General features: G+C 35.4%; 2 protein-coding genes across 2 annotated transcripts in view; both read left to right on the top strand.

Moving 5' to 3' along the window:
- The first annotated feature begins 1,543 nt into the window (after window positions 1-1,543).
- Window positions 1,544-22,966, top strand: CASP8AP2 (caspase 8 associated protein 2). Its single transcript, XM_037131222.2, has 9 exons — window positions 1,544-1,626; window positions 5,311-5,379; window positions 7,877-7,977; window positions 8,766-8,840; window positions 9,894-10,009; window positions 12,619-14,828; window positions 15,824-18,950; window positions 19,893-19,992; window positions 20,720-22,966. Exons 1-9 carry the CDS (start codon window positions 1,572-1,574, stop codon window positions 20,774-20,776), a joined length of 5,910 nt encoding a protein of 1,969 aa, XP_036987117.2. The 5' UTR covers window positions 1,544-1,571; the 3' UTR covers window positions 20,777-22,966.
- Window positions 20,732-26,343, top strand: part of GJA10 (gap junction protein alpha 10) — a 17,902-nt gene continuing 12,290 nt past the window's right edge. The window contains exons 1-2 of the mRNA XM_037131223.2: window positions 20,732-20,772; window positions 25,642-25,682. The gene's annotated coding sequence lies outside the window, so the exon portion shown is untranslated. The remainder of the gene's footprint in view (window positions 20,773-25,641; window positions 25,683-26,343) is intronic.

The following is a 26,343-nucleotide window of genomic DNA, read 5'->3' as shown; positions in this document are numbered from 1 at the left end:
GAAAATAACTCCCTTTGGTAATGTGATGTTTTGTTATATTATTACTTAGAAAAATAAGGAAACAGGCATAATTGGATTTGGTAACAAATGCACCTGGCTGTTGGTGAGTGTGTATTTCAATTGGTAGGAGTAGAAGTGTGTAGGCACAGTTACACTTAATAACCTCAGGTAGGCATAGTTCATTGATCATAGGCAACATCCATCAAGTTTAGCTAGCATGATGGAGAATTTTAGATGTTAGTTAATGTCAGATAAGTCAGATCTTTTGTTTTATTTTACTGTTTTGGATTCTTATGTTGCTTTCACTCTTGCCACTGCAAATAGCGCTTCATTAAATATTTCTGTACAGTCCTCACTGGTGTGGCTCTCAGTTGGTTGGGTGTCACCTTGCAAAGTGAAAGGCCACCAGGGTTCAATTTTTGGTCAGGGCACATGCTAGATTAGGGATCAGTCCTGGTGGGGGCAAGTGCTAGAGGCAGCCGATCCACATTTCTCTCTCTCATCAATGTTGATCTCTCTTACATCTGTGTTTCTCTCTTTCTCCCTCCCATCCTCTCTCTCTAAAAAGATTAATAAAATTAAAAATATTTTTGTACAAAACATTTTTGTAACTGTGCGCTTGTATATTGTCAAATTACTAGATATAAAATGGTTAGGTCAAAGCGTATTTGCATTTAAAAACTTGGTAGCTATGATCAAAGCGCCTCCATAGAGTTTGTACCAGTATACACTTGAGTGATGTATGAGAGCACTTGTTTTCCCACACTTTTACCAACCTAGCATAGTATCAAACTCTTTGGTTTTTGCCTGTTGTACTATCTTATTGATGAAAACATGTATGCCTTGCATCCCCAAGACTTACCCCCAGGTTTGCTGATTTGCTAAGAGGACTCACAAAATTCACCATATAGTTGTACTTATTTGGTATTATAGCTGGCTTATTTTAGTATAAACATTAGTTTGTATTTGGTCTATTTTTGAAAAATTAATATTGTTTATTTTGTGACATGGCTTACCCTTATTATCAAGATTAATATTTTTGTCTTACAGTTTTAGCTTTTGGAAAATGTTAGGTTTTTTTTTTGTAATGATCATGAACTCATTCATTTCAATTTTTTAGTATGTGTGTTGCTGAAGTGAGAATAATAGTGAGCTCATTCAGCGTGTTCAAATTTGAAAGTTGCTTTTAAATTTTTTTTAAAGATTTGTATTTATTTATTTTTAGAGAGAGGAGAGGGAGGGAAAAAGAGGGAGAAAAACATCAAAGTGTGAGAGAAACATTGATTGATTGGTTGATTGCCCCTCACATGCATCCTGACTGGGGGACAGGGTGGGTGGGGAACCAGGGAACTGAACCCATAACCCAGGCATCTGCCCTCACTGGGAAACCAACCAGTGAATTTTTAGCTTTGCAGGGCAACACCCAAACAACTGAGCACACCCATGATGTCTGACAGTTACTTTTTAACTTAAAGCTAGGTTTATTCTTTGAATTGTGAGATTGATTTTTAACAGTAGAAAATCTTGATGTTTAATATTTTAGATGGCAACTATCAAAAGGAAATAGGACCATGGCAGCAGATGATGACAATGGTGATGGAACAAGTTTATTTGATGTCTTCTCTGGTAAGAGCTCATTTTCTTTCTTTTTTTAAAAATATTTTATTTATTTATCTTTATTTTTTTATTTTTATTTTATTTTTATTATTTTTTATTTTATTGATTATGCCATTACAGTTGTTCTATTCCCCCTTCATTCCCCTCCACCCTGCACCCCCCGCCCCACCATTTCCCCCCTTTAGTTTATGACCATGTGTCTCAAGTTCTTTAGATTCTATATTTCCCATACTATTCTTGCCCCCCCCATCTATTTTCTACCTACCATCTATGCTACTTATTTTCTGTACCTTCTTCCCCCTTCTCCTCCTACCACCCTGCTGTTGCTAACCCTCCATGAGATCTTCATTTCTATGTTTCTGCTCCTGATCTAGCTGTCCTTTTAGTTTGCTTTTGTTTTAGGTATGGTTGTTAACTGTGAGTTTGCTGTCCTTTCACTGTTCATCTCTTTTATCTTCTTTTTCTTAGGTAGGTCCCTTTAACATTTCATATAAGAAGGGCTTGGTGATGATGAACTCCTTGAATTTGATCTTATCTGAGAAGCACTTTATCTGCCCTTTCTTCTAAATGAAAGTTTTGCTGGATAGAGTAATCTTGGTTGTAGGTCTTTGGATTTCATGACTTGGAATACCTCTTCCAGCTCCTTCTTGCCTATAAGGTCTCTTTTGAGAAATCCTCTGACAGTCTGATGGGAACTCCTTTGTAGGTGACTGTCCCCTTATGTCTTGCTGCTGCTAGGATTCTCTCCTTCATTTGAATTTGGCTAATGTAATGATGATGTGCCTTGGTGTGTTTGTTCTTGGGTCCAACTTCTTTGGGACTCTCTGAGCTTCCTGGATTTCTATCCAGGAAGTCTATTTCCTTTGCCAGAATGGGGAAATTCTCCTTTATTATTTGTTCAAATAAGTTTTCCACTGGTGGCTGTTCCTTTCCCCCTTCTGGTACCCCTATAATTTGGATGTTGGAGCGTTTAAAGATGTCCTGGAGGTTCCTAAGTCTCTTCTCATTTTTTTGAATTCTTGTTTCTTCATATTTTCCTATTTGGCCATTTTTTCCTTCCTTCTGGTTCACTCCATTGATTTGAGTCCCAGTTTCCTTTTCATCACTATTGGTTTCCTTTGCAAGTCCCTTCATTTCAATTAGTTTAGCCTTCATGTGTTCCTCTAATTTGTGACTAAAATCAACCAGTTCTGTGAGCATCCTGATCACCAGTGTTTTGAACTGTGCATCTGAAAGTTTTGCTATTTCTTCGTCACTTAGAGTTATGGGCTCTGGGGCTTTGAGATCTTGAGCTATTTTTGGTCTGTTTGTGCCCCTTAAGTATGAGGAGTGGAGACTTAGGTGTTCACTAGGGTAGGGTCGCTCAGGTCGCTGGATTGTGACGCTGTATATGAGGGCGGCATCAGAGTGGGCAAATAGCAGCTCCTTCTGCTGCCTCCTGCCGCTGGGGCCTGCTCGGTCCCTGTCTCACTGCCCACTCCCTCACTGGCCTATCTGCGCACGAATGAGGGACCACAGTCAACCTGCCACCCTGTACCCTTGCTGGGTATTCTGGTTGCTCACTGGGTCGCTCACTGGGTCTGCCCGTTGCAACCCCATGCCCGGGATCCACACGCCTGAGTTTGTTTGACCGAGTTTTCCTGTGCAACCCTGCTCTGCCAGCTGCTGGCTTCGCCCCTCTTACTGGTCAGGCTGAAGAATTTGTTGTTATCAGACTTCCAAAAAGTTCAATTTGCTGTTTTCTGTTGGTAATATTTTGTGGTCTCTAAACTTGGTTGTGTGAGAAAGCGTGGCATCTCCACCTATGCCTCCATGTTGGCGGAAGTCTATTTATTTATCTTTAGAAGGGAAGGGAAGGAGAAAGGGAGAGAAACATCAATGCATGGCTGCCTCTCGTGCATCCCCCACCGGGAACCGGCCTACAACCCAGGCATGTGCCCTAACTGGGAACCGAACCGCAATCCTCTGGTTCTCAGGCCCGCACTCAGTCGACTGAGCTACACCAGCCAGGGCAAGAGCTCATTTTCACTATCTTTCTCAATTTATTTACAAAATCATTTACTTGCTCTTATTGAAAACACTGTCATTATCAACTTTTTCTCCTCACAGATAAATGAATTAATATAATGAAATGCCCAGCAAATAAGAAGTGCCCAGTAAATGTGAACCTTTTTGTTATATGCTTTCAAGTTAAAAAAAAAAAAAAATATATATATATATATATATATATATATATATTTATTGATTTTAGAGAAAGAGAAAAGGAGAGAGAGAGAAACACTGATTTGTTGTTCAGCTTGTTTATGACCTCACTGATTGAGTCTTATATATGCTCTAACTGGGGATTGAACCCACTACCTTGGCTTATCAGGATGATGCTCTAAGCAACTGAACTACCTGGCTAGGGCTCAAGCCTCTTAAATATAATGAGTTAACAACTACTGCAAAAGACAACCAAGACTTGGTAGTAAAATCAGCTCATAAAATAAAAATATTTTAAGTAAGATGTGGAATGTAAACTTTCAGATTCTGATGTAACATTTACTAGTTCTTTTGTCTTAATTGTGATTATACTATGACAACATTAAATTTTTTGATATTATAAATGTATATTTGTTGACTAGAATTACGATTACTATGTGATAGAATGAAAAGGATGTTGTAAAACATGTCTAGTAGAATTCTATTTTTGCTTAAACATCTTTTTTAGAGTTAATATTCATAGGTATGGAAGGATTCACACAAAATATAGTCAAATAACCACTCTGGGCAGTATTAATTTGTTTTTTGGTGTTAATTTTTTGCTGATGTAGTTTCAGATTATTATGCTGCTGTGTATTTTTTCTTTGAAATATTTTAAACCAACAGAAAAATTAAAAGTATAATAAATATAATGAGCACCTCTACTTTTTATGTAGTTTCACAAATGGTTAACTTTTACTATATTTGCAACTTTTATTATTTTGAAGGACAAAAGTACATTGTTAATCTCATTTGCTGGAAATAGCTGTTTTTATTTTTAGTATATTTGTTTGGAAATAATTTCCAGCTTGCACAAAAGTTGCAAGAATAAGAACATGTAAAGAACCCTTTGCCTGGTTATGCCAGTGGCTTTATTACCATGTACACACACTCTCTTTCATTCTTGAGAAAAATGTGGATTGGTTACCTCTTGCACACCCCCAAATGGAGCTGTGGCCCACAACCCAGGCGTGTGCCTTGACCAGGAATCAGACTGGCAACCTTTTGCTTCACAGGCAGGCACTGAATCCACTGAGCTGCACCATCCAGGTCCATATTGTCATTTTAAACACACACACACACACACACAATTTTTTCCCGACCCATTTGAAATTAAGTTGCATAAATCATGGTCCTTTATTCCCAAATACTTCAGTGTATTTTCTATAAGAAAAAGTTGGGCCCTGGCTGGTATAGCTCAGTGGATTGAGCACCGGCTTGCAAACCAAAAGGTTGCTGGCTTGCTTCCCAGTCAGGGCACATGCCTGGGTTGCAGATTTGGCCCTTGGTGGGGGCATGTGTGAGGGGCAACTGAGGGATGTTCCTCTCTTACATTAATGTTTCTCTCTCTCTTTCCCTCCCTCTAAGAATAAATAAATAAAATCTTTAAAAAAGAAAAAATTTCACTAAGTGAAAAAAATTAGTTTTAACTAGTTTTTAATTTTCTTGCAGCATCTCCTCTTAAAAATAATGATGAAGGTTCTTTGGACATATATGCTGGGTTGGACAGTGCTGTTTCTGGTATGTTAAGTTCTATAATACAATAGTTTAATTTTGTTCAGTCTATTGAAAGTGTTTCTTTTGTTACTGATTTTAGAGTAACTCATAGATCTTGAAAAATCTGCCCATTATTTTGAAATGATTACACTTAGGTCATCATTTTCTTGCACAAAGCTTGATCAGTAAGACACATCGACACTTAGGTTTGTTGTTCACCTAGGTCTCAGATTTAACTGGACCTTTTGCAAAAATATTTTGTGTCATTGAAATACAACTGGTGGTCTTTTCTGTACATGTATTACTACTCATACTGTCACAGGTTACGTGATACCAGAACTTTTGAAAAGGATAATTACTATAAATATTTTCAGATGTATTAGTAAGAATGTGATATGCAGAGTCTCATTATCTATCCAAATTGGAAACCTTTTCCATCATCAAATCTGTCAAAACTTGGAACAGATATTGTCTTCACATCCGACCTGTTAACACAAACACTTTAGGTTAGTTGGTTTTCCAATGCTCGTCTGTGAAACCATTATAGATAGGGATGGAATGCAGGAGATGGAGAAACATATAGCTTGTTGAACTGTGATAGATACAGTGTCCAAAATCTTAACACATTATTTTTTTCACCTTTATTGTGATATAATTGAGATAAAATTGTAAAGTTTAAGGTGTACAGTGTGTTAATTTGATATATTTGTATATTGTAAAATGATTGCCACCATAGAGTTGGCTAACACCTGCATCACATTACATAATTACCATTTTGTTTTTGTGGTGAGGACATTAAGATCTATTATCTTAGCAACTTTCAGTTATATAGTATGGTATTATTAACTCTAATAACTATGTGTAATAGCTCACCAGAACTTACTCATCTTATAGCTGGAAGTTTGTACTTTCATCAACATCTCTTTTCCTCGACTCCAAACCACCATTCTAGTCTTTGTTTCTGTGCATTTGGCTTTTTGAGATTCCACATGTAAGTTATAGCATACAGTATGTGTCTTTTTGTGACTTATTTCACTTAGTATAATGCCCTCAAGTTCCATCAGTGTTGTCACAGATGACAAAATGTCCTTCTTTCTCATGAAAATAATAATCCAGTGTGGTGTGTACACACACACACCGACACATCTTTACCCATTTATCCATTGTTGGACGTTTAGGTTATTTCTATAGCTTGGCTATTGTAAATAATGCCACAGTGAACATATAGAGTGCAGATACCTCTTTTATTTCTTTTTGATACATACCAAGAACTCGGATTGCTGGATCATGTAATAGTTCTGCTTTTAATTTTTTCTTTTCCATACTAGCTCTACCAGTTTATATTCCTACTAACAGTGTTCAAGGATTCCCCTTTTCTCTACATCCTTGCCAATACTTGTTGTCTCTTGTCTTTTTAATGATAATTGTTCTAACAGGCATGAGGTGATACATCATTGTGATTTTTATTGTTTTTCTTTGGTGATTAATGATGTTGAGCATCATTTTATGTACCTTTTGGCCATATTGTATGTCTGGAAAAATATCCAGTGCCTTTGCCCATTTTTTAGTGAGTTTTTTGTTGCTGTTTGGCTTTTGTGAATTCTTTATGTATTTTGGGTATTAAACTTTATCAGATACGTAATTTGCAAATATTCTCTCCCATTTGGTAGGTTTCCTCTTTGTTTTGTTGATGGTTTCCTTTGCAGTGCAGAAACTTTTTAATTTGATATAGTTTTATTTGTTTATTTTTGCTTTTGGTGTCAAATCCAGAAAAATCATTGCTAAGACCAATGTCAAGGAGCTTCCCCTCTATGTTTTTCCCCTAGGAGATTAATGGTTTCTGGTTTTACATTCAAGTCTTTAATTCACTTTGAGTTGATTTTTGTGTATTGTGTAAGATAGGAACCCAGTTTTATTCTTTTGCATGTGGCTGTTCTGTTTTCCTAACACCATTTGTTGGAGAGACTATTCTTTTCCTATTGTATAGTCTTGGTTTCTTTGTCATAAATTAATTGATCGTGTGTGGATTTATTTCTGGGCTGCCCATTTTGTTCCATCGATCTCTATATATTTTTTATGCCAATACATACAGTTTTGATGACTTGAGGTTTATATTATACAGAGTCCAGCAGAAGTAAGGCCTGCTTGAGTGTGGTTGGTAGGGTAATAATATGGATATAATTATTTATAGTTTTAGTATGAACATTTCACCTAAAATGTCATATGGTATGCTTGAGTGTGATTGTTATGTTATAGAATTACATGTTTATGACTTTGTAATAAAAGATTCTGTAATAAAAAAGGGGTGTTATTTGTACTGGACCATGAGTTTGAAATAAGAAATCGTGATGCCTCCAGCTTTGATCTTTCTCAGGATTGCTCTAGCTATTTGCAGTCTTTGTGGTTGCATACAAATTTTAGGATTGTTGTATTTCTGTGAAAAATGACATTGGGATTAGAGTTTTGCATTAAATATGGAAATACATATTTTAATGTAAGGGTTTTTGTTTGTTTGTTTTAGACAGTCCTTCCAAATCCTGTGTACCATCCAGAAATTGTTTGGATTTATATGAAGAAATTCTTACTGAAGAAGGAACTGCAAAGGAGGCAACATATAATGATGTATGGGTTGCCAGAATTATTAAGGATGATTCTTTTACTCTTTTGTAGCTCTTTATAGGCATTTGCTTAGTGTTGGACAAACATTCTTTGTTTGGAAAGTAACTCTTAGACTAAAAGAACATCTAAGTCAGTTTCTGCCTTCAGATCTGCTTTTTAAAACAATTTTTTCTGAATGTTTATCTAAATCTAGTCATAACTTTGCTTGATTATATTTAACTGTCTAAATATGTAAAACCTCAACAGGAAATCAGTGTGATATAGCATTTTATCTTTTCATGATTTATGTTGTTATAAAATGTCCTAAGACTTAAATCAGAAATTTCTTTCTGCCTTATTTAAATTCAAGGTTTGGACAGTGAATGTAAAACCAAACAAAATAAATTATTATTTTTTTTAATTTTTAAATTTTTATTGAAATTATAAAATGTTATTAGGGTAACATTGGTTAATAAAATTATATAGGTTTCAAGTGTGCAGTTCTATAATACATCATCTGTATATTGTATTACGTGTTCACCATCCAAAGTCATGTCCCCTCATGGGGGATCACTATTTATCCCCCCATTACTTTTGCCTTTCTCACCCCATTTCCCTCTTGTAATCATACTGTTAGGTATGTGTTTAAGGTGAACTTTAAAAACCAGTAATCTTACTAAATATCTGTTAGTAGAAATAGACCTCATCTACCCTTTTATTGGGTTGCTTTGCAAAATTTTAAATATTTTGAAATGCCATTTAAACTAAGAAAATAATTTAGAATGATGCTTAATCTTTTTTATATCTTACAGTTGCAAGTAAAATATGGAAAATGTCAGCTACAAATGAAAGAACTAATGAAAAAGTTTAAGGAAATACAGACACAGGTACCATGATAGTAAATATTTTATTTTTCCCTATTTTAAAATCAAAATTTAGTTAAAACTTTTTGTTAGAAATTGAAATGCCAAAGTGTTGGCAGTTTATATAAGGGAACTTTCAGCTAATCTGATAAAACATGCATAATTTCCCATACAATTGATACAGGAAACTGCTTGTTTTGTTAAGTGACGATGACATAAAAGATCTGTTAGCTGGTTAACCAGATAAATAATAGAAAATTCGTAGAGATGAGATTGGGTGGTTTAAAAGATAATGGTTTGATGATCAAAAATTTAGAACGGCTATTGTGGTGAAATGGCAATACTGTCAGAATTTTTGCCAGAGGGATTTTGTGATCATGCTACAAAAAATCAGGAATGTCATTTATCTTGTTCTGATTTTTATGTTTTGGTAAACTTTTTCCTTTCTCCCCAAGAACCAGTCAATCTAGATTCATCCTTTGTTCTCCTGAGAATTAGTATACTGTTGCAAATTAAAGCTAAGTTGTTAAATATAGATTTTTAGTCTTTTTATTTTCAGTTTTCAAGATAGTGACCCAGGGAGAATTTTGTTGTTAATTTTAGGTTTCTGGGTTTTTTTTTTTTTTAATTAATTTAAATTTTGATTTCTATTTTAAGTAGTTTCATTTTAAATGGCCTTTCTCTGGTGCCATTTATCTTTTCTGAATCTTAGCTTCCCCATATACTTTTTTGAGAATTACATAAGATAAAATATGTGATGCCTGGCATTAGTTTAAATTCAGTAATCATTAGGTGTCATAAGTAGTAGCTTAGCCCTGCCTGGTGTAGCTCAGTGGATTGAGCATGGGTCTGCGAACCAGAGGATGGCGGTTCGATTTCCAGTCAGGGCACATGCTTGGGTTGCAGGCCAGTTCCCAGCAGGAGACCCACGGGAGGCAACCATACATTGATATTCTCTCCCTTTCTCTTTCCCTTCCCCTCTAAAGATAAATAAATAAAATCTTTAAAAAAATAATGAGTAGTAGCTTAATAATTGTGTAGATACATATTTTATTAAATATATTATATGATGTTTAGAATTTCAGCTTAAAAAATGAAAACCAGTCCCTTAAGAAGAATATTTCAGCACTTATCAAAACTGCTAGAATGGAAATAAGCCGCAAGGATGAAGAAATAAGTCATCTTCATCAAAGGTATAATTGAGTGGCATGGATCTGTAAATTACATGGTTGTTGATATGTGGATATTCTCAACTTCGGAAAGATAGAAAAATCATGTCTTTTATTAAATATGTAAGGTTTTACTATGAGTGACTAATGGTAAATAAGATTATTAAATAGAATATTGTCACATACTTCTCTCTGAATATATTTTATTTTCTAATACACTGGACTCTGTCTGGTACTCTGCTGTTTAGAAGATGATGGTGTATATATTACAGATTCTTTTAGGCCCCCACCAAATTACTGAAGTATCAGGAATGCATCTGTGCTCCTATCGCCTATCAATAGAGAACCCTGAAACTATCTCTTGATTCTATATTCTTTTCCCTCTCAAATGGATTTTCTATTTATTTCTCTCTCTCTCTTTTTTTTTTTTTTTTTTTGGTTGGGGCAGTTTTCTTCTCCAGAGGATTTCATCGCTCTCTTTTCCTTCGTAGTCAAATCTCCAAAACAGTTATCTAAACTTTATGTCTCCATTTTCTATTTCTACTAACTGTTGAACCCAGTACACACTGACTTCTGTTCCCACTGGTCCACTGAAATGGCTGTCATGTGGTTAACAGTGACTACCACTAAATATATCACATATACTTTTTAAATACGTCAAATAGTTTTGAGTTCTCATTTTAACTTATCCTCCTTACATGCTGTTTGACACAGTTGACTCTCCTGTCTTGAAGTAATTCTCTCCCTTTGGCTTTCATTATTCTCAGTTTTCTTCCTAAGTTGAGGTTTGTTCTTCTGTACTTGGCTAAGTTGGAATTCCTCAAAGCTCAAATCTATGTCCTTTCCTTTCTCTATCAGTATTTTCTTGTGAGGTAATTTTACATGCTGCATCAGTTTCATTTATATGTAGATAACTACTTCACATTGGTATACAGTTTTCAAAATTAACTTATCCAAAACTGAATTTATGAGCAAATCTCTTCTGTTGAGCTTAATGGCTTTCCCATTATTTATTCAGCTGGTGCAAGCTAGAGACTTACATGTAGAATGACCCTATAATTTATTGTCCAAACCAGAACACTTTTGAGAATAGAAGGGCGTGCTATTAATACTTACACTGAGATTGCTCGGCAAACTGGGGAACACAGTCACCCTGCCTGCGTAGGAGTTGTCATTAACACTTACCTCTTGATCATCCCTCACGTCCAAGTCTGTTGATTTGTGTTCTGTTGATTTTTATGTTTTTATAATCTCTCAGATCATTTATTTCTTTCCATTTCTACTATTGTTGCTGTCCATCATCTCTCATCTGAATTGGCAGTAGTCTTTGTGCTGGTATTTGTATCCATTCTTGCTCTAGAATTATGTCTCTCAATATTAAAGTTATTGGACACTTGTAAAGCATAAGACTACATCTCATTATCACACAACCATCACATCTTACTCCCTTTCTTGATTAAAACACATTAATGGCTTATTATTCCTAGGATAAAAGATCATAAATCTTCACTTGGCCCGTGAGGCTCTTCACAGTATAGTCCCAAAGTACTTCTCATTCCTTGACTTCAGTGTATACCTTTGCCCTAGGTGTTGTTGCTCTGGTATATCTCTGGCATTCTTTCAGTTTCTTGGCAGTACCATGAGCTCTGCCTTTGCGTGGACTGTTTATACTGCCTAGAATGCTCTTCTCCATCTGTTAAATATGTACTCATCCTCAGGACTTACCATAAGCATCCTTTTTACAGGGGATATTTGTCTATTCTCCCTTACTAGGTCAAATCTCTCTTTTGTAGCTTCATGTACACTTACAGTTTTTAAAATCGTAAATGGGGTTACTTGATTAGTATCGTTTTCTTCCACTAAGCTGTAAGCCTTGTGGGAGTAGGGACCATGTCTGTGTCTTCACCATTTTATTAAGCACCTAGCATAGTGCCTGGTACATGGTAGGTACTCAATAAATGAGTGAAGAATGAATGAAGACAGTCCTATGCATGGACTTGATAAAGCACCTAGTCCTTTGAAAAGGAAGATGGTTCTGTGTGTTTACTAATCTAAAACCCACTAAAGCAACTAATAAAAGATTGGTTCTTTAGTGTAGGGGAAATTTTATATATATTTGAAGCTTTTAGGGGATGAGTATGATGTTTGAACAGATGAAAAGAGACTGGGTGAATAAATGATGAGAGTTATGCCATTAGATTGTTTGACATGGTTATAAATATTCTGTCAAAAATTTGCACTTTTAAATTGTGAGCTATAACTGGGATTCTAATGGTAAATGTGTATGTATTATTTGGATGAAACTTCATGTTTAATAGAAAAATTGGAAATATAATTTAAGGTGAAAATTTAAGAGTGTAAATTCTGGAAAGTGTTAAATGTGAAGTTTCATTTAAAAATAAAACTTTTTAACTATTTAGTATGGAGTTGTACTATGTGTTATGAGCTCTGTAGGCTTGGACTATCTTCAGGAGCTTATAGTTGAATAAATAGGATGTATATTACACAAGCATGTCCTTTGTTGAATATGAGTTCCTTGTCGGTCCCTGAGTTTTAAAATGTACCACGTGTGATTAAAGTTTGGATTACTAAAAAGCAATGACTTTTTTTTCTTATTTTCTATTTCTTTATAGATTGTCTGAGTTTCCACATTTTCGAAATAATCGTAAAACTGCACGAACATCAGATACAGTTAAAACAAAAGATCTTACATCCAGATCTTGCCATTTGGATGATTGTGCAAAAACTGATCACAGAGTGAAATGTGATGCTTCTAAAGATGGACATCATAGCACTTCACTGCCAAACATCGAAAAGGAAGTAAAATTGCATTTGGAAAAAAAGAGCACTTTGCATTTGCCTACCTCCAATGAAAAACACTGCACCAATGGCATTTGGTCACGTTCTCATTATCAGGTTGGTGAGGGTAGCTCAAATGAGGATAATAGAAGAGGGAGAAAAGATGTTGGATATAGCCAATATAGTAGAGGAACTGATAGAATACGAAAAGACTTAAACACTAGTAGTGGTGATGGTGAACCAAGGAATATAGAGGCTAGTCAAAGGCTACAAGGACGTCCTGAGAAATACAGTAAAGGTGAACCAAAGATAGAAAGCAAAAATTCAAAGTTTAAAAGTAACACAGATTTGGATTATAAAAATGAACGTTTTGGCTGTTCCTGGCAGAAAGAGACCTTCAGAGAGAGATCACATACTCGAGTAGAATCTCAAAGTGACAGAAAACTACAAAGGCAAAATGAAAGATTACAAAATACAAATAAAAAAGAATATAAATCACAAGACAAAGAAGAAAGAAAAGTTGATCAAAAACCGAAATCAATAGTAAAAGACCATGATTATTGGAGAAGATCTGAACGAGCATCTTTTCCTTATTCCAAGAAAGATATAAAATCTCATAATTCAAGTAAATATCATCTAGAAGAGAGAAGAGAAAGGGAAGATGGTAAAAGAGACAGGGGTGTGAGTAATCATAGTTTTCAAGAAGGAAGATGTTCATCCTCTCTTTCAACCAGTAGAACTCACAAACACATTGACTCTAAGGAAGTTAATGCTATGCACCAACGGGAAAATACACCTTTAGAAGCAGAAAGGCATAGAACTGAAGATAAGAGGAAAAGAGAACAAGAAAGCAAAGAAGAAAACAGGTATATGAGAAATGAAAAAAGAACACCTACAGGACATTTGCAGAAGATTAACAAGGAAACCAAGAAAACCACTGCTGATTTAAAGAGACCGAGTGGACCAAAAAATGATAAAGGTGAAGTCTCATTGGGTGTTTCTGAAGGCCTAGATAACAAAGACCTTGCAATTAAAGCTGAAAGTGGTCCAAATGAAACAAAAAACAAAGACTTAAAGTTGAGTTTTATGGAAAAGTTGAACTTAACTCTTTCTCCTGCTAAAAAGCAGCCTATTCCTCAGGATAATCAGCATAAAATAACCAATACTCCACAGCCCAGTGACATGTGTGATTTGGAGTCCTTGGTGCAGGATAAAACAGTGACATGTGTTCCCTCTGTCAGTGAACATAGTGCAGAGGAAACCAAATTAAAGTCATTGGAACCAAAAGATGCTGTTGCAGCAGCAGCACCTGAACCTAGAACTGGAATTCCAAAAACGAAAATGGAAGAAGAAAATAGTTTGTTAGTTAAGTCTGTTGAGGATACTGTGCATTGTGTCTTGCCCATTTGTGGTACAGAGACCTCTTCAGCACCTGTGGAAATGGAACAAACAGAGTCTTTGTTTCCATCATCAATAGAAATGGAACAAACCATTCATGGTGCAAGGGCAGCAGTTCCAGTGATAATGGACATATTACAGACAAATGTTTCTCAAAACTTTGACTTGGAATTAGATACCAAAAGAAATGATGGTTTAAATTCTTGTAATATTTCTGAAGATATGGAAATGAAGGAGGCTTTTTCAACAAAAGTGGCCGAATCCAGTGAAAGCATTTTACAGCCTTCAATTGAAAAAGCTGGTGTTTTGCCTGAAGTTGTTTCAGAAGTTGATGATCCAAAGTTGGAGCCTTCTGTTGAAGATACATCACTGGTTGAGAATAAGTCTTGTCATTTGGAGCCTTGCTTATTACCTAAAGAGACTCTAGAATCTTCACTCCAGCACACTGAGTTAACGGACCACAGAATGGAAATTGGTGAAACAAACTCAGTATATCAGGATGAGAACTCAGTTCTGAGCATTGACCTTAATCACCTGAGACCTATTCCAGAAGTCATTAGTCCCCTGAATAGTCCAGTGAGACCTGTGGCAAAAGTACTTAGACTGGAAAGCCCTTCTCGAGTTCCATTATATAATAGCCATAAAGGTAATTGTTTATATTATTTTTAATAACATCTTTTTGGGAGAATGTAATATACATAAGCAAGATGAAGTAGTACTTTTTTGATAACACATTCAGACTCCCATTGTTAACTGCAAATTGAGCCTTAAGTCTAAATTTAGGTAGTTCTTTTTTATTTATTTTTTAAAATATTTTAGTTATTTATTTTTAGAGAGAGGGGAAGGGAAGGAGAAAGAGTGGGAGAGAAACATCAACGTGTGGTTGCCTCTCGTGAGTCCCCTGCTGGGAACTGGCCTGCAACCCAGGCATGTGCCCTGACTGGGAATCGAACCGCGATACTCTGGTTCGCAGGCCTGCGCTCAATCCACTGAGCTACGCCAGCCAGGGCTTAAATTTAGGTAGTTCTTTTTAAAAAAATATTTTATTTATTTATTTTTAGAGGAGAAAGAGAGGGACAGAAATATCATTGTGTGGTTGACTCATACATGAGACCCACTGGGGACTTGGCCTGCAACCCAGGCATTTGCTGTGTTGGGGAATTGAACTGGAGACCCCTTGGTTCTCAGCTGGCACTGAATTCACTGAGCCACACCTGCCAGGGCCTGAGTACTTTTTATTTATACAGAAAATAGTAGCTGGGGAGTAGTAGGACAGATTATTTTAAATATGTCTTGCTTGTTTTCAGATATATTTTTATTATTCAAAAGCCATCACCAGATGGTATTGAGTACATGATACTGCTAACCTGAGTAAAGAAAGGTATCTGAACTATTGGTAGATGGTTATCCAAATAACCAAACTCTACCTTGTAACTGTTGTTAAAAACCTTCTGAGCACCTTCTGAGAACAGTAAAGACCAATGACATGAATAAGTGTTAGGCATTAACATTTTGTTGAAGGAAAAAAGTTATTAAAATAATGAAATGCCTCTTTAATTTTTTGTTGTATTTAGTATGGAAATGTTAAATGACTAAGATTCAGTGGTCATATGACTACAATATACTTTTTCTGTCCCACAGATGTATTTCCACCAAATTCAGCTAATTCTGCCTCCAAGAGTCAGTCTGACCTCAACAAGGAAAATCAGAAACCAGTTTGCAAATCTGTCAAGTTTACAGAAGTAGACTCCCATAAGAATTCACCTTTAGATGAATTAGAAGAAGGAGAAATTATAAGCGACAGTGAAAACTCTAAGCAACAAAAAAATTTTGAAGAAAGTGCCAAACCTAGGGTTTCTACTGAAATGCAGAACAGAAGAACTAGCCCAGGAAGTAGGAAAAGTACTGGACATTTGGGTAAGGACAAAAGGGAAAAATCTATAAAAACTCAGCAGACAAAAAGGAAATGGAGTAAAAGACAAAGTGAATCCAGTAGATCTTCAAAAACAGAGAAGAAAGATAAGACAGTGAGCACCTCTGTCCTGGAAAAAATAGTTCCAATTATCGCTGTACCCTCTTCTGTACGAGAGGTTATGCACATGTTACGAATGATAAGAAAACATGTAAGAAAAAACTATATGAAATTCAAGGTAAAATTTCCACTGAAACAATTTCATAGAATTATTGAGTCAGCAATTTTGAGTTTTACATCACTCATTAAACACCTTGACTTATCCAAAATCTCTAAGGCAGTGACTACTTTACAGAAGAATCTTTGTGATGTTATAGAATCCAAACTTAAGCAAGTTAAAAAGAATGGCATAGTGGATCGTTTATTTGAACAGCAACTACCGGATATGAAAAAAAAAGCATGGAAATTTGTAGATGAACAACTTGATTATTTATTTGCAAAGCTTAAAAAAATCTTAATAAAATACTGTGATTTCACAAACTTTGGTAGTGACAGTGATGAAGGGAAATTTGAAAAAAATAAAGAGAAAACAGAATATTCAAATTGTCAGAAGAGGAATATGGTCAACTCCAGCAAAGAAATGCTGAAAGAGAAATCCTCAAAATTAGAAGGTTCTATTTATAATAGATCTTCACTGGGATGTAAAAAGTCTGAGGAAAAACGTCAAGACCAAAATAACTCCGGTGTAAACACAGTAAAGCATGATATTAAAAAAAACTGTAACACTTGCTTTGATAATATTAGGTGCTCTCAATCTGAAGAGCACTCCTTGGAACTAAACTGTCTGAACATCCCAAAGCCAGGAAAAATGGAAGGTAGCACAATAGAGGATACACAGACTTCCCAGCAGGCAGCTTTGAAGCCAGAACGTTGTTTTGAGATTCTTACTGAACAGCAAGCATCTAGCCTCACTTTTAATTTAGTGAGTGATGCACAGATGGGTGAAATATTTAAAAGTTTGTTGCAAGGTTCTGATCTTTTGGACAACAGTGTTAATTGTAATGAAAAAAGTGAGTGGGAGTTAAAGACTCCAGAGAAACAGCTGCTAGAAAGTCTTAAGTGTGAATCTATACCAGCTTGTACAACAGAAGAACTGGTTTCTGATGTAGTTTCTCCATGTCCTAAAATGATCAGTGATGATAATTGGTCTTTATTATCATCTGAGAAAGGTCCATCTCTGTCTTCAGGGCTTTCGTTGCCAGTTCATCCAGATGTGTTGGATGAAAGTTGTATGTTTGAAGTGTCCACTAACATAGCTTTAAATAAAGATAATGTATGTAGTTCAGAAAAGAGCAAGCCCGGCATTTCTTCCATACTTCTTGAAGATCTAGCAGTATCTTTAACAGTGCCATCACCTCTGAAGTCAGATGGTCATCTCAGTTTCTTAAAGCCTGAAGTTTTATCTAGTTCAACTCCTGAAGAAGTTATTAGTGCCCATTTTAGTGAAGATGCCTTACTTGAGGAAGAAGATGCATCTGAACAAGATATTCACTTAGCTTTGGAGTCTGATAATTCAAGCAGTAAATCAAGTTGTTCATCATGGACAAGTCGGTCTGTTACTCCAGGCTTTCAGTACCACCCTAATCTACCCATGCATGCTGTCATAATGGAAAAGTCCAATGATCATTTCATTGTGAAAATACGGCACACGGCACCATCTGCCTCTACTAGTCTTACACAGAATGTGGTGGCTAATGAGTCGTTGGCCTCTTTGCCCAGAGTGAGAAAGGAAGCTGATGCAGCAGAGAAGGAATGTATTTCAACTCAGGACACAGTTTTTAAATCTGTGGAGGAATTGAAACATTCCAATGAAAATGTTGACAGCAACAAATTAGCTCATGAAGAGCAGGGCTGTATGATACAAACACAGGTTCCTGATATATATGAATTCCTGAAAGATGCTTCAGGTAAAGTGGGTCATAGTAATGAAGTGGCTGATAAATGCTTGAAGTTGCATCAAGTATGGGAACCAAAAGTTCCCGAAAGCATTGCAGGATTGCCTTTGATGGAAGACATTCCACATTCTGTTGAGAGCCATCTTCCAAACACATACGTAGACCTCACAAAAGATCCAGTCACTGAGACTAAAAACTTGGGGGAGTTTATAGATGTAGCAGTTTTAAACATGAATCAGTTGAGATGTTCTGGAAGCAGTTTGGATCAGAATGCTCAAATCTTAGACACTGTGCAGCCTGATACTGTAGATGCTTTTATTGACTTGACACAAGATGTTTCAAGTGAGAGTAAAAGTGAAGATAACCATTCTGCTTTAGCAGTTGGACACTTGGGGTGTCAGGTGTTTTGTGTAGATGAAGATAACTATAAGGAAGAAAAGGTGCAAGTGGCAAGCAAGCCTTCAGAATGCATGGTTGAGGAAGCTTATATTGATTTGACTTCAGACTCTCCTAATGCATGTGAAGTAAAAAAGGATTTAAGATCAGAACCAGCATCAAATTCTGATAGTTCAGAGTTGCCTGCAACTTTGGATAATGCTCACAAAAAGAGAAAAAACCTTTCTAATCTAAATCATTCTTGCCAGAAAAAACAGAGAAAGGAAACAGACTTAACCAATAAGGAAAAGACCAAGAAAATTACCCAGAATTCTGGTGAGAATGGTGAAGATCACCAAAGAAAAGCCAGTAAGAAAAAGGCCCCTGCAGTGACTAAAGATCCCTCATTGATAAAGACAAGCCCGGGCATTAAGGACCCATCAGCAGCATCTGGCACTTCTCCTGTAAACCTTTCTGCGAAGAATATCATTAAAAAGAAAGGAGAAATTGTAGTTTCATGGACAAGGTAAGGATCTTATGAGACATTTAGATCACCAGGAAATTTTGAGAGGCCAGAAATCTGTTCTTTCATGTCGTCATAGTTATATCCTATCCTGAAATAAGGAAAGTGAGCACTTCAAAAGTAGCCAAAATTAATAGAGGACATGTTCTGGGATAATATAGCAATGCCTCTTAACCAGGGATGTGTATTAGCACCACGGATAGAACTTTTCATCAATGCAAAGTGGGTTTTAACTTCACTTTTTTAATTAAAAAAGAATACTTTTATTTGTAAATAATTGGTGTAATCACATTTTAGAAAGGAAGAATGACAGGTGATGAAATAGGGCAAAAAGCCTGAGCCTTTATAATTTGAGTTTTTCTCTAAATTAAGAATTTCAAAAAAGTTTTGTAAACAGGTTGTACTTTTGACTTTTATGTGAACTTTTTAAGAAATGCAGATTTAAAGACCTCATTTGAGACATAAGCTTAGCCACATTTGGGAGCCATTGGACTCAGTGGTTCATGATCTTCCAACTTAACTAGAATGCATAAGGAAGAAAGCTGAATTTCGTTGAAGTTCAGGTAACAGCATAGTAAAATCTCAGAGATTGTAATAAAAGACACAGGGAATTTGATGGTTTAGATTCTATTTTACGTTCTTTTGCTTATTGAGTCTGTAATGTTTGGGCTCCTGTTTTTAAAGTAAAATTAAAAATGTATATTTTGTCATTAGAATAATCAGTATGTTTATAAAATTTTGTAAATACATATGAGCTTAGAGATAAAAATCATCCATAACCATATTTCTCAGAGATGATCATTGTCCATGTTGTGATGTGCACTTTCTTTTTTCTGTGGGTTGTAATAAAAATGTCACCTCCTATTAGTGGACATTAAGGCAGTGGAAATTTTGTTAGCTTTCTGCTGTAATCTACAAAAGCTAAATAACATTTTCCCTCCTTAGAAATGATGACCGGGAAATTTTAATGGAGTGTCAGAAAAGTGGGCCATCAATGAAAACATTTTCTTATGTAGCTGCCAAGTTGAATAAAAACTCATCTCAGGTAACTTTGCAAGTTCTATATCTCTAGTTTCACAGATGTTACTAGTCTGTTTTTTAAAAGATTTTATTTATTTATTTTTAGAGGGGAAGGGAGGGAGACAGAAAGAGAAAAACATCGATGTGCAATAGAAACATTGATTGTTTACCTCATGGGCACCCCAGTTGGGAACTGGGCCTGCAACCCAGGCATGTGCCGTGACTGGGAATTGAACCAGTGATTCTCTACCAATGAGCCATGCCAGTTAGGGCTAGATGTTATACTCTAAATACCTAGACTTCATTTTTAACATGTTTAAAATATATAGATACGTCTTTAAAAGTATGGCTTTTCATGTGGGACTGTTAAAAATTTGGTGATTGTGGAAGAAAAATTTTGTTTTTTTCTTTCGTCTTACCAATTTGATCTCAAATAATTTTGTAATGTTACTTGTTTAAGAAGGTTAATATTGAGACTTTGGGTGATGAACACAATACAATATACAGATGTATTATGGAATTATATACTTGAAACCTATATAATTTTATTAACCAGTGTCATTCCAATTAAAAAAGTTGAATATTGAAAGTTAAACTAGCAATCACCTCTAGTATGAAGATACGTATTTTTCTAGACGTTACTTTATTATTGACAGTAACTTTCTTTAGATGTTTTATGAAAATAGCCGTTACAGGTTTTTTAAAATTCTTATTGAAATATTTATAATTAACACTCACTTTTAACTTTCCAGGTCTCAGAAAGATTCCAGCAGCTATTGAAGCTCTTTGAAAAGTCAAAATGCAGGTAGTTAATGGTTATACTACAGGAGACTCGTAAAATAAATATTAGCTACTGTACCTTCAGTTAATGGCCTATTAGTCATTGAAGATGTGAGTAGTGGGTGAGAGACATCCGCTTGATTTCCTGCTTCATTCACAGCTTGGAGGATGATTGCTCGTAGTAATCTTCTAAGGTCACCACATCCACAGGACGTGCTCAGTTGCAGTTTACATCATCATGGCATTCCTCATTAACCTCTGACTGCCGATGAGTCTAAGGTGGGGGGAAGTCCCATTTGATGATTAATAAGAAAATTTTTTATAAGTGAAAAATAAATGTTCTTGAATAACAATGTGTTTCACAGGTAATGAATTCTGTGCACTCATAATTTAATATTTTTTGCATACATTAAAAAAACTTTATATTTTAAATTAGTGCTAAAATAGTTTGAAATATAAAATAGACATCCATAAACATTATATCCATTGTCATCTGAAGAGATGACATGATTTACCATGTAAAATTATTAATAATGTTGACAGAGATGTTTCCTCAGTTTTTTAGGGCCGTTTTCGTACAGGTTTGTTAGGGTAACAATGTTTATCAGCAGGATTTCTTTGTAAGAAGTCAGTTGCTTACATATTCGGACTTCACGTAAGAAAAATTGTAGATTTTTAACAACACTTTTTCAGTCAATTCGTAGTCATAATTATTTAAATGCAAAACACCCAGTTTTAAATTAAATTAAGTTCAAATTAAATCTAATTGGAATAGAAACCATATTTGGCCATAGACCTCAGTGTGAACAGGTTCTTAATATATTTGAGTTATAAATCTATTTCTAGACTGGATATATCTTTTACATAGACATTTTATATATAAATGTCTATATGTAATGTAATTTCAAAAGTAATGTAAGTGTCAAAAGTAATTTGAAAGGAAACTTAATTTCAGTATCCTCTCAGAACAGCTAGTTTGTTAATGAGATCTTCAGAAGATATTTGGTAGTTTATTGTGAAGTTAAAATTCTATTTATATAATTCAGAATGTGAGATTTAATAATAGGGAATTAGAAAAAAAAAGCTTAGTCTAAAGAACCTTTAAAAATAGTTTAAGGCAACAATGACATGATTATTTTTCAGATTTGCGGTGCTTTAAAATTTTTACTACCTTTAAGAAATTAAACCAAATTTTTTGTTTTACCTGAATGTTATCTTAAAATATGACTTCCATTCTCTTATGAAGATGATGTACATTCATGGAAGAATTAACTTGTATTTGGAAGCGATGCTCATTAGTTTAAAATTTCCAAATTTCATTACAAATCTTTTATTGAATTTGATACTTGAGATTTTATTTGCTTGTGTGATAGCATAATTAACGTGTTATTTCATTCCTGGTTTGTCTCTTAACTGACTTTCCCCCCCAAGTACTATAGTCTCATTAAATTGTTTTCAAAATCAAAGTGTAATGATCAAGTTTCCAAACTTATTCCATAAAAAGCTTCAGCATCAATATTAACTACATGGAACCCATTCAAAAGAATAACATTTATGAAATGGTCATATAAAAGTAAAATCATAACTTTAGCATTTTCTTAAATTACAGATAAGCTGAATTCCAGGGAGTCTAAATTGATAATGCTTACTGCACAGGAGCTTGGAGTTCCTCATGTTCTAAATGAGGGAGCAGAGGGCAATTTCATGACATTTGCTCACTAGATAACTTATATTTGCTATAACTTGCTGACTCTTTAATCTCAAGTCAGTTTGTTCTAGTCATCAGTCTGATTTGCTTATTGGTTACTGGTCAAGATACTTATTTTTAAACAGGTTATAACTTGTTATTAAGATAAAAGCAACAACAATATAATATTGAAACCTTAGTTTTGATATTTCAAAGAAATGAGTTTTTTCTAGATATTTAAAAATAGTTTTGTAGCATTAAAAATTAACCATTATGTACCTTGTTTTCATATATTTTTATTTGCTTTTCTAATTGCCTCTCATTTTGGTAAATTGTAAAGTAATTTAAATAGTGTATCTGTAAATATGTATACTTAAAATGATGTAAAATACTTTGTGTGTATCTGTGTTTGTGTGTATCATACACATAAATGGCTTTGCCTAGCCAAGAATTTTTTTTATCTGTATAAAACTTTTTGTATAAAGTTTGCTTTGGATATCAGTAATGTACAAATAAAACCATGTAAAGTTCTGTTATAGTTTTGATCAGAACTAATTTTTTAGTGTGTTTGGATAAGAACGAAAAAAAGATAAAAATCCCGGGGGACATGGGAAGCTATTGTGAAATGGTTCTAGGTAGGGGTGTGGGTTGCTGAATTTCAGTGAGTAGTTTCATTAGAGAAAACCAGTTGCCTCTTATCTGCTTTCTCAGCACAGCTTCTAAAACTGTGAACCAGACCTTGCTGCAGGAGCCTTCACAGATAACATCAGGGCAGCACAGGAAGCCCTTTTGGAGAAAATAAGTAAAGATTAATACCTTGAGCATTATTGTTTGTTCTTCCCTCTCCAGATTCATAGAACTGGTGGGTTATTATCTAGGCCCAAGACTCCAGAAGTGCCTTAGGAAATTGCCATTTCTCCTGTGGTGTCTGAAGGGGAAGCCCTCATCTGAAAGACATCTGGTAGAGAACAAACTAAAATAATTAACTGGTTTCGTAGTGCCTCTGCTGTCCACCCTATTGCTTATTTTCTTAACTCTCTTTGAACCTCTAACATAGCCTAGAGGCCTGGCCCTCAGTTCTTGCCCAGTGTGTAATGTGACTCAGAAGGGCCTATACCACCAGGTTAAATGAGTTCACAAGCCAAAGTAAAGGGACAACTTAAGGTGCCAGTGATTCAAAGGAAAACAAGACCATCAGGAATTAAAAATAAAGCCAATAAACGCAGTCCTGGCTGGTGTAACGAGGTTGATTGGGTGTCTTTCTGTAAACCGCAAGGTCACTGGTTCAATTCATGGTTGGGGCACATGACTGGGTTGCAGGTTTGGTCCCCAGTTGGGGCACATGCAGGATGTAACTGATGTTTCTCTCCCTCTCCTTCTCCCTTCCTTTTCCTCTATCTAAAATTAATAAAATATAAAAATTTAAGCCAATAAACATTTTTTTTTAAAAAGGAAGATTTTGGTAATGTGACACAAGAATAAGAAATAATAAATAAACTATAAATATAAAAAGTTTAAAAGAACAGTGAAATGCAATAAAAATGGATAAAACTGAAGAATGAATTAGTGAGTTGGAAATTCAGATTGAGAAACTGGAAAGGAAAAAAAAATAACCAAATAGTAAATATGAATGCATATTTAAGTGAGATGATGGACAGAAGATGTGCCAGTGTTCAGGTAACAATGGAGGTCCAGAAGAGGAAACAAAAGATTGAAGGGCCATAGAATGCTCAAAGAGACAGAGAATGAAGTACCACTATCTAGTCATACAGTGAAATTAAGAGTATCAAAAACAATGAGCCCTGATAAGCATAGCTCAATGGGCTGGGTGTCATACCACAAACTGAAAGGTTTCTGGTTTGATTCCTGGTCAGGGCACATGCTTGGGTTTTGGGCCAGGTCCCCAGTTGGGGGCGTGAGAGGGCAACTAATCACTGTTTCTCTTATACATCATGTTTCTCTCCTTTTCCCTTCTCCCTAAAAATAAATAAATCTTAAAAAAAGTATCAGAAGATAATGAGAAAAATATTAAAAGCTTTTAAACAGTAAATTAGATTGATCTCAGTCTTTTCAAGAGCAATACTAGCTGTAAGAAAGTATTTTTGAAGTACTGGACCTAATATTTTACATCGGTTTATATTGTTACTCAAATATAAGGGCTTAAAAATACTAAGATTTACCATTCGGAGATCCATGTTGTAAACAGTTTTTGAGAAAACACTTAAAAAGAAGTCCAGGGGATAAAAGAGCTAGGGGTTAAGAGTGGTGAGATATTTTGGTAACGGGTGTATAGGAGGAGAAAGATGAAAAAGGAAGTATACTAATAATTAACCAGAATTATAAAAATATCAACATGATGAAGGTCAAGGGACCGTAAGAATGTTAAAGTTCTTGCCTTGTTAGGATGAAGTTATAGATATAAAAATGTTGAGCTTTTAGAAATGAAGTATGTCACTCAGAAAAGTGCACAAAGTTGGTGTAGCCACTGTGGAAAGCAGTATACAGATACCTCAAAAAACTAAAAATGGATCTGCCTTTTGACTCAGTGATCCCACCTCTGGGAATATGTCTGAAGGAACTCAAAACACTAATTTTGAAAGAATGTAAGCACCACTATGTTCATTGCAGTGTTACTTAAAATCACCAAGATTTGGAAGCAGCCCATGTGTCCATCAATAGAAGAGTGGATAAAATAACTATGGGACATTGACACAATGGAATACTACTTGGCCAAAAAAGAAAATTTTACCAGATACCGCATGATTTCACGGATAATGTGGGATGTAATGAAGACACAACAAGGAAAATGGGGACAGTCTCATTGATGAGGAGCAGGATGAAAGCTAGTAGGGGTGGGGAGGTGAGGGGGTGGAGGGACTGAGCAAAAAGGAAAAAGGTCCATGGTCATGTCGTTCAGTGGGTTGGGCATTGTCCTGCAAACTGGAACGTCACTGGTTTGATTCCTGGTCCGGGTGCATGCCTGGGTTGTGGGTTCAGTCTTGGTCTGGGCACGTACGAGAGGCAACCAATCGATGTTTATTTCTCTCCCTCACTTCCCCTCTCTCTAAAATAAATAAGTAAATAAATGAATAAAAATCTTTTTAAAGGAAGATCATGAGTGAGCAGGAAGCACAATGAGAAGAGTCGAAAGTGGATCTGAAGGACAAAGAGAAGCTACTCTGTCATTTCCTTTGTTTCTGTCTGCAGAGATGGCGGGAACATTTCCAGGACTAACACAAGGCAGAGAGGTAAGGGAACTGGGTCTGGATTATCTGAAGATGGGGTACCTTGTCCCTCAAAAATTGAGAGATTCTGAAAAAGACAAATAAATAGAAATCCCAAGTTTTCAAGAAAAAAAAGATTATGAATGGATGTTTATTTTTATCAATAATTTCTCCCTTTATTTTGTGAATATGGTATATCACACTGGTTTTTAAGAAATACTATGTGAGCTTTGTAATCTCAGAATAAGCCTAATGTTGATGTGTTATATCCTTTTTATAGAATGTTAGAGTTGGTTTGCTAATGCTTTGTTTAGGATAATCTGCATTTTTTTTTTGAAGAGATTGACCTAGAAATGTTCTTAAGACATGACAAAAATCATGTCAGATTTCATTATCCAGGTTGTTAGGCTAGCTTCATAAAATGAAGTTCTTTTTTATTTCTATTCTCTGTAAGAGGTACATACACGATGGGAACTTTTTTTTTTGTTTGTTTTGTGGGGGTGGAAGGGAGAAAGGGAGAGAAGCATCGATTGGTTACCCCTCATATGTGCCCTGACAGGGACCGAACTTGCAACTTAGGCATGTGCCCTTACCAGGAATTGAACTGGTGACCTTTTGCTTTGCAGGATGACACCCAACTAACTAATTGAACCACACCGGTCCAGGTTGAAATGAGGTTTTTTTT

This window comes from Artibeus jamaicensis, unplaced genomic scaffold (genome assembly GCF_021234435.1).
Source record: "Artibeus jamaicensis isolate MK-2021 breed Jamaican fruit bat unplaced genomic scaffold, CSHL_Jam_final contig_387, whole genome shotgun sequence".
In the NCBI taxonomy this organism is placed as follows: Eukaryota; Metazoa; Chordata; class Mammalia; order Chiroptera; family Phyllostomidae; genus Artibeus; species Artibeus jamaicensis.
This window is presented reverse-complemented; position numbering and strand designations above follow the sequence as displayed.